This window comes from Diabrotica undecimpunctata, chromosome 1 (genome assembly GCF_040954645.1).
Source record: "Diabrotica undecimpunctata isolate CICGRU chromosome 1, icDiaUnde3, whole genome shotgun sequence".
Taxonomy (NCBI): domain Eukaryota; kingdom Metazoa; phylum Arthropoda; class Insecta; order Coleoptera; family Chrysomelidae; genus Diabrotica; species Diabrotica undecimpunctata.
In genome coordinates this window covers 75203613-75212659 of record NC_092803.1, presented here as the reverse complement: position 1 = coordinate 75212659, position 9047 = coordinate 75203613, and the positions used below count along the sequence as shown (strand labels likewise).

The 9047-nt window shown below is 31.1% G+C and overlaps 1 protein-coding gene across 1 annotated transcript in view; it reads left to right on the top strand.

The window, feature by feature from the left end:
* The first annotated feature begins 3217 nt into the window (after window positions 1-3217).
* LOC140432302 (uncharacterized) overlaps window positions 3218-9047 on the top strand; it is an 803181-nt gene continuing 797351 nt past the window's right edge. The window contains exons 1-2 of the mRNA XM_072520128.1: window positions 3218-3239; window positions 4013-4211. Coding sequence (XP_072376229.1) covers window positions 3218-3239; window positions 4013-4211 — 221 coding nt within the window. The remainder of the gene's footprint in view (window positions 3240-4012; window positions 4212-9047) is intronic.

The window sequence follows — 9047 nt, the reverse complement described above, 5'->3', positions numbered from 1 at the left end:
CTAAAAAGTGTAATTTGTAACGAATTAGCTTAAATATATGGAAATGTCCTTTTATGTTGCTTACATATAGGACAAGGAAAAATGAAAAGTATATATTTGTAGCTAATGTTAGACTTCGTATTTAAATGAAATTGTTTAATACTGCTCGTATCGTAAAACATTTAATATAAGTGAGTCCAATAGATTGAGAAAAGGGATTAAAAATCTTTCGGCTGAACGAATTAAAGTTATAATATATGTGGTTAAATTTAAAAAATTGAAAAATAGATTTGTACTTTTCATGTATCAACTCATAAGTTTCCACTAACTAACAAATTTATACCTAAATGTGAAAGATTGGAAAGCTATGGAAAATAAACAAAATAACAATTCTGATAATATTAAAGATATCAACACAGTCTCTATGACATAAAATAAGTTCCAGAACATGTAGTTTACGTTTGTCGATACACTGTGTACTCTTTTAGATGTAAAAAAAATTAAAATTAGCATGAAAATAGTTACGATATGGATCATTGTATAAAATATGGTGTATACATTGTAAGCTTGATTGAGTAGTAGCATAAATTTGACGAATATTCATTATGAAGTAGACACATAATACTTTAAGATGTTATGTGATGTGAGCATAGGAAAGGAAATCTCGATTAGTACGTAAAGAGATTAGAGGTATGAAGGATTCGTTGAAGATACTTGAAGTAAAAGTCGTCTGATGTTAAACAGTTTTTTTGAAAAACAGACAAAATGTAAATTTCTCAAATATTGCGACCAAAGTTACTTAGTCTTAAAAAAATTAAATTGAATGAATGTAATTTAATTTCGTTTTATATTCATCTTAAAAATTATTCCAACCACATCATCTTTTGAACGCTGAATGTCGACCAAAGATCAACCTTTCGTCATCAAAATTTCGTCTCCCTATCTCCCTATACGTACTTAAAATTGGTTCACATGTCGAGGGGTTGTTTTATGTGATAATTAAAATTTTTTACTTTTCGTCTCAAGCTAGGCGTGTTTATATTAGTATGCAGTCCAGGGGCATTCAGATAAATAAGATTATTAAAAAACGCTCACATACTAAGGTAGTATGTGAGCGGGAGTAACTAGTATTACGATAGGTGTGATGGGAAATTTGTCTTTAAATAAATTTATATTACAAAAAATAGCGGTAGTTAGGGTATATAATGGTATTACTGTCAAAACAGCGCTTTTTCCGTATGAAGTTGAATATAATTAGTGAATTTTCCTTGCCTCGGGAAGGTTTTTTTTTAGAAATAGTGGTAAGAATCGTCAGGTCCAGAACTTGAGTTTTTAAAACTTGAAAGTGCCATATTTAACTCTAAAAGGATTAGTTTATTATTTATAGTTAAGTTAGAAGCAGAATCACTATGATTAAAATATGCGCAAACTGCGCATTGTAATTTTGATCGTTACAGAGACTTTTGTAATGTTCTGCCAGAAAGTTTGCAATGTCTTCATCGGTTGATATTATTTGATCTGGATGTGTTAGATATTTAATAGCATTTCTTTGTCTAGTGCTACAAATTTTTTTAATTTTTTGTCAAACTTACTTAAAGCTTGTCGTATTCTTGATTGTTGACACAAATTGTTGCCATGAGTTTCTTTTTGATTCAGTGGTAGTGATTTGAGCTTGTGCTTTTAAGTTTTTAAAGTTAATTTTATTCTAAAGTGTTTTATGTTTTTTATATATATTTAAGGCAAATTTACTATTTCTTATAAATTTTTTCCACTCTGTAGATCACCATGGTACTTGTATTTTCTTGGTTACTTGTTTATTGGCCGATGAACAGTTCGCACTTTTTAATACTAATTCATTAAATAGCCTGATGGTTTTATTAATATCATTTATTATTTGAATATTAACTATATTATTATCGGTATATTGGTCAAAAGTATTCCAATCTGCCCTATTAGTTTTTCATTTTGAAGTAAATTTCTGTTGTTTCTTAATATGGTTTAAGTTTTTAATAATAATTCAAAAACAGTCATTTCTATATCTGTATGATATAAATTTCCAGTCTAGATTAAGAACTAAATATGAATCACATAAATAGAGATCAATAGCCGATGATTCTCCTGTCGATGAATTAAATCTTGTGGGGCTGCCAGCATTTAAATAATTTAAATTTATCAGTTATGATGTTTTGTATCTCCAGATTGTGTTTTGCTCAGTAAGATCTACGAGAATAATTCGTGGTGTTGATATATGGTCTATAATTATGCATTTTGCTACCAGGTCTACCAGGTTCTGCAATCGTAACTGCTATTACTTCCAGATGTGGAAATGGAAAATGTTTATGATCTATAGATTTGTTTACTAAAATTTCAACTTCCCCACAGCACGAACTGTGTTTGTCCGGTCTTTACGAAAGCATGTAAACTGTTTTGGCGAATATGGGTTCGAAGATACAACACTAGTTTCCTGTAGACAAATAATTTCGAGACATCGTTCTGATTGTAAGATATTGAACATTGATAGGCGATGAAAAAGTCCATTAATATTCTACTGTAAAATAGAGATGAATATTATGTTTCAGCTAAAGAGAGTTCGCTGTCAGTAGGATCTTGTCTGAGAAAAAGTAGCTAAAACAATGCTGCTAAAACTGGCCAAGTTCTTCACACGAATAAAAAAGGAGAGGGAGAAGTTGTTGAGTGTCGATCTTCTATAGTTGATTACAACAAATATATGGGCGCTGTTGACCGCTTTGATCAAAGAATGACAGCATATTCCATATTCCATTTGTTGGAAAAGTAGAAGATGGTGGGTGAAGCTTCTATATTACTTTATAGATGCATGTATTGTGAATGCCTATATACTTTATAGAGAGGATCTAAAAAAAATGAATCCACGAAAAAAGCCTTGTAGCCACCTGGACTTTAGGAGCAAATTAGCGGATCTGCTCACAGGGAATTATAAGGCCAGAAAACGGCCAGGACCTACAACTATAAACAAAAATGGTTTTGGGAATATTAGGCACGTTCAAGTTGAAACAACCAAAAGGAGGTGTCAAGAATCTTCCAAACGGGGAATCCAGAAGCGTAGTAATTATAAATGCCACGTCTTTGATGTAACGTTATGTGTGGAGTGTTGGGCCATACCATAACTCTTAAGAAATTTAAAATATATTGTTTTATTTAGATAATGTTTTGATTTGACACTGTTTGTATTTTTAGTGTATTTTTATAATAAATAATAATGAATGGTTTCGATATACCATGTATACCAGAAAACTTTCATGATTTTTTTTAATGCTCCCTGGTACAATGGTTTACTACATTTTTACAGAAAAATCAACCATCTAAAAAATACAAAAAAAAATTTTAATACTTAGTGTACATATATTTTTGTGTTAAAATGCACTTTTGAACTCAGTTTAGCAAAAAAATAATTTTACGCCTTTAAGGATTAAATAATAAATGTGGTATAAAACTTACAGTTAAAATTAGTTTCCTTCACTTTATATAAATTGATCAGATAAAACTTTTATGTAGGGCAAAGTTAAATAGGTTCATTATTTGCTGAATTGTTAGTTTTATTATAATGTCTATGAATTCTAGATTTAACGATTTTGTGAATAAGATGGTGGGGATAATTATTTTTAACAATGCTTGTTTTGCTTTATTTATTGCATATTTTTTTAGTATATATTATTCACATATACATTATACTCTGTATTATAAGTTTTAAAAATATAGAAAGCAGTATGAAGCTTCGCGCTAGTCTACAGTACTGCCTACTGTACCACATTTTTCTTCTTTTATGAGTCGTTCTTAATATTTCGTTTCACCTTTTTTGTCTTTAGAATATAGTATTTACATGTTTTATAAGGAGCTATGCGGGTAACAAAAGCCTGACAGTTATTAAAAAAAAAATATCTGTATATTTTTAACGTACAGAGTGTTCTTATTTCCTTACGTACTCATATAACCCCTCAAAATATTGTCGGATATTACCTTTCGTCGTTAATTTCATTCTTTTTTTTTGTTTCAGTTACTCTGCAGAAAAGTATAACCACTTCAGTAGACTTTACTCTAAGTTCGTCAATTGATGAAGCCCTCGACGGGGAGTTTTCAAATTTTCAAGACTGTGGGCCCCATGTTTTTAATAGTAGGCTCAACAACGAAAGTCTCAGCTTAAACTGGACATTTCAACATAATAAAGAATATAAAAAATCAAATGTAACATTTCAGTAAGTATGTTTTGTGTACATCATAGTATTTAACTGTTTAATGATAAAACAAAACAACACAATTTAAAAAAATGGTATGAAAAATCCTACGACATTATCAACTAAACTACCATTCTAAAAAATACGTTGCAGCTTACCAATATTTTTTTATAATACACACCAGTTTTTTAAAACAAAATACAATTATTTTCACTCTTGGTAAATTTTTTTCACAGCTGTGCAAATTACTGTAAAATGTAAAATGAATTTTTGATACCATCCCTTTAGTGATCCAATTTAGGATACAAGACTTTTTATTATCGAAAGCAAGTCTTTTAGGTTAAGCTAGAATCAGGAAAGTCCTCGTGCTGTTTCTGTTCCAAAGATTTCTATTCGTCACCTCCTCCCAAACTTGCGATCTGTAGATGTTTTAAATGCAGCTGCGTTTCCTCATTTCGGGTATGACCTTTAATTATAAGTGTAAGCGTAATTGATTTTATGTTTTCCAATGTTCTATATTTGTACATAGTCATCATATAGATGTTTTTTGCTGTTCACAACAGTTGTCAATATAAATGATTACGTCAATTTCAGTGCCAGCTTCGTCATTTAAGTAACGCAAATATTTGTAAATATGATTGTAAGCACACATCTTACAATTTCTGTGACTCCCCTTTTTATATCTAATTCATACCAGATATAGCATTGCACACTTTTGTCACCATTCAGTTTTGAAATCGTAAAGTTGCCAACGGTTAGTAAAAATATATAATAAAAGGATGAAGCCTCCTTCTATGGATAAGAAAGCAATTCATGAAGTTTGTAGAATCAGTTATTTGATTCTCATTCTTCTTTTCTTGCTTGGACAAGTCTTTTCCAAAATGTGAATTTTCCATTCCACGCGATTATTTTTTGTATTATTGTAAATTAGACTATATTGCGCATTGGTACTTTTTGGATTTGTAGAGAATAAGGCTTTATGATTGAAAAATAGCTCTGTATTAGCAGAAGTTGACTTTTTAAAGGTTTGTATCACTTCATTTTTTAGGTAATTACTGTAAAGTTTATTGATCGATTTGTCGCCACCAATTTATTTTTGTGAACTTTCAGACCTACAATAATGATTCGCAATCCTTGGAATTTTTTCTATATAAACTTTTGCATTATTCACGAGTTCTTCATCCAACTTCCGATCGTTTCCATTCTTGCCTTTTATTTCAACACTCATCACTCCTGTATTTATGTCTGTTTTTTGACTGTTGTAATATTTATGGTGTCGAAGAGGTCAAAGGTCTATTACCCTTTAACTATTTCTGGTCGATTATATCAACCGGTTATGAATCACTGACTTTTTAATGTCGCACAGGTTTGTGAATACGCCACTTATCACGATTATGTCTAAGGAACGATCTTTCGATGAGTCAGTATCGGTAAATGCAAACGCGCGCGCTACGGTCACAAGTGGTTTATAATTCAACCGGTGCGCCTTTAGTGTACTAGCTGTCTTACATGTGTTCTGTTTTGTTGTTTCAATTGCCGATTTTTATGAAAAAACCGTTATTTAGGTAAGTTTTAATTATTTTATATCATATTTGTTTATGTAGAACGTTGTCACATTATGTAAAGCATACGGAATGTAGCTTATTAGTGACAAACACAATAAAATATTGTTAGAAGGCAATTTTTTTAGGTTATGGGTGCTTTTATTTTTGTTTTAATTTTCCAATTAGTAGTGTTAGCAAAATTCTTTAAGCTTATTTTCATTAACTAAACATTATATGTATGCAATAAAATCCTAAATTAGTATAAGTATAAAGTTTCGGCTGAGATGTTATATGATGTTATATCAAGTTCATACTGCCAAGCACATACATGTTAGTTGATTTGAAAGTGGCAATTATTTATTTTGTCTGTATAATAATGATAGCAATTATTATAACAAAATAATAATTATAAAGCATTGGTAATAACAGCAGTATTAAATTTGCTGTTATAGTAAATAAAGTTTCTGTTTCAGAATGTCCAGACTCAGGATTGACAAGCTACAAGAGCTAGATCCCAATCAAATCTACAGATGGATTGATTGTATAACTGACGACCAAGCCATAGACATAGAAGATGGTGGTAAATTGAATGCTCCAAAGCAGTTTGTGATTACAATCGGTTTATGGGGGGCGTCGACAGATTCGATCAGATGCTTTCTTGCTACGCTCTCTTGGAAATCCAGAAAATGGTAGATGAAACTATTGACTACTCCTAAATGCTACAGTAGTAAACAGTTATATATTGTATAATTTTGGAATGAAAGGAAATTCACGCAAGCCTATGTCATATTTGGCATACCGCAGCTTTTTTGCCAATGTGTTCATACATAATTTTTCGAGTAGAAAGGGGTCCTGTAGCAAAAACATTTCATAAAATAAACAAAATTGAAGGACGTAAAGTGTTTACTGATCCTGTGGTTAGAAGTTCGATGATTGGTAAACATGTACCTGTAAAAGGTACTTCTCGGAAATATGCTTTCTGTAGCACAGAGAAGAAGCCAAAGCAATCTCACATGATATGCAAAAAATGTGATGTTGCCCCTTGTTTGGAATGTTTTACACCTTTCCATTTGTAATAACTGTCTCTTGCAATAATTGTCTTTTGAATAAAACGTTGTCTAAAGTGGTTTTTTACTTGGTAACACAATTTCCTTAACAAATTGAACAAGCGGTTGATTTTTCAACCAGTGAAATTTTCAAAGTTGTTGGGACCGCAATGGTCCTTTGGTTGAAAAATCAACCAGGTCCTGTTCGACAATAACCCGAAAAAACATAATACCAAGGTATACATTATTACTCTATTTATAATTGTTTTGTATTGTTTTACTGAATATAAGCTTTATCGTTATTCCTCTTCATAAAGTTAGAGACAAATCTGATGCCTGCAACTCTAGACCTATTGCCTTGTTACCAGCATATCAAAAATTATTGAAAGGCTTATAAAAGTTCGACTTATGCCCTTTCTTAAACATAATATTTTATCGCAAAATCAGTTCGGCTTTTTGTCTAATAAATGTACTAGTGATGCCATGTTTTCTGTGTTACATAAGGTATATCTATCACTAAATAGTAACCTCTCCTCCGCCACCGTTTTCTGCGACTATTCCAAAGCCTTTGACTGCGTAAATCATAACATTCTATTAAAAAATTAACTTTCTATGGAATTCGGGGTGTGTCTTTGAATTGGTTCAAAACTTACTTGGGTAGGTAGGAAAAAATTGGTTAGAATAAAAGACACCGACTCTAGTTGTAAAGACATTAAGTGTGGAGTACTGCAAGGTTCAGTATTAGGTCCCATTCTTTTTCTAATTTTCATTAATGACATGACTTACTTGAAAATTAAAGAGAAAATTTTTCTATTTGCTGATGATACCAGTATTACTTGGAGCAGCTCTAATATTTCAACGCTTCATTCAATTATAAACGCTGATTTGCTTATAATCAAGGCTTGGTCAGACTCCAACTTACTTAGCTTTAACGTGAATAAGACAGTAGTATTATCTTATAAAGGAGTCATTCAACCCTTGCTTTTGAATGAGAGCCAAATCAGTATCGTTAATTCCGTGAAATTTCTAGGTATTCTTATCGACAACGATCTTAAATGGTCCTTGCATACTGACTCCTTAAGGAAGAAACTAGCCTCAGCTTGCTTTGCAATAAGATCTGTTTCGAAGGAACTAAATTTATCTTCTGTCAAAATGGCATATTTCTCATTGTTTGAGTCCCTTCTTCGATATGGGCTTCCATTTTGGGGTACAGCGGCCCAATTTGACACTATTTTTAAGTTGCAAAATAGAGCAACTCAACAAACAACTCATTGCAAGACCTACTTCAAAAATCACGGAATTTTGACGCTTCCCTCTTTATTTATTTTGGAAACGGTTTGTTTGATTCGCAAGCATCTAAATATTTTTCCCGATAGACCTGATAATGGCTACTCCATTAGAAATTCGGATTGTAACGTTTATTTGCCGATCCCGTCCACTCAGCTAGTAAAGAATTCTATTCTATATAGTGCAAAAAACTTTATAATCACCTTCCAAGAGAAATTAAATCCGCAGCATCTTTCATTAAGTTTCGTAAGATGACAACAATCTATCTCTCTGAAAGACCATATTATTCAGTTGACGAGTTTCTTAATGTATAAAAAAGAAACAAAATTAGTATTGTTTATAATTACATTTGGGTGTCTCAAGCAGTGGCTACAATTTGTCTCATTTGTTGTTGTCTGTACAAATTATGTAAGTGATACAATAATTTTACTAATTTAAAATTGTATTGTTCTGTTTTTTTTTATTATATTTGTTTTTGTTTTATACTTTTTATACTTTTTGTACTTTTTGACTGGTTTTTTTTAGCTTTGTCCATAAAATTGTTTAATAATTTTCAATGACAATAAGGCATATTTCTATTCTATTCTATTGTATTCTATAAAAAAAGTTTTGTGCTTTAAAGGGTTAAAAAAAATTTCCGGCATACATGTTTTCCATTTTTTTCGGGACTGTAATGTTTACTGCTCGATACAGAATGCTATTGAATGTTTACGAACAAATATTTGCAGTAATCAAATTGATTTCAAAACTTTACCCCATGAAAAATAAACAATTGACGGATACAATTATGTTGTTTATGTATATCTAGGCTTAAAACATCAGGATACAGTTAAATAACTATAAAATTAATGGGGAATCTCCCGAAAAGCCATCTATGATACTGCATTACTGTAGAATAAACTGGCATATCTTCTAAAACATCCCTTAGAATTGTGTTTACAATTATAGACACCTAATTCTGTTTTAGTTGACATTCAAAT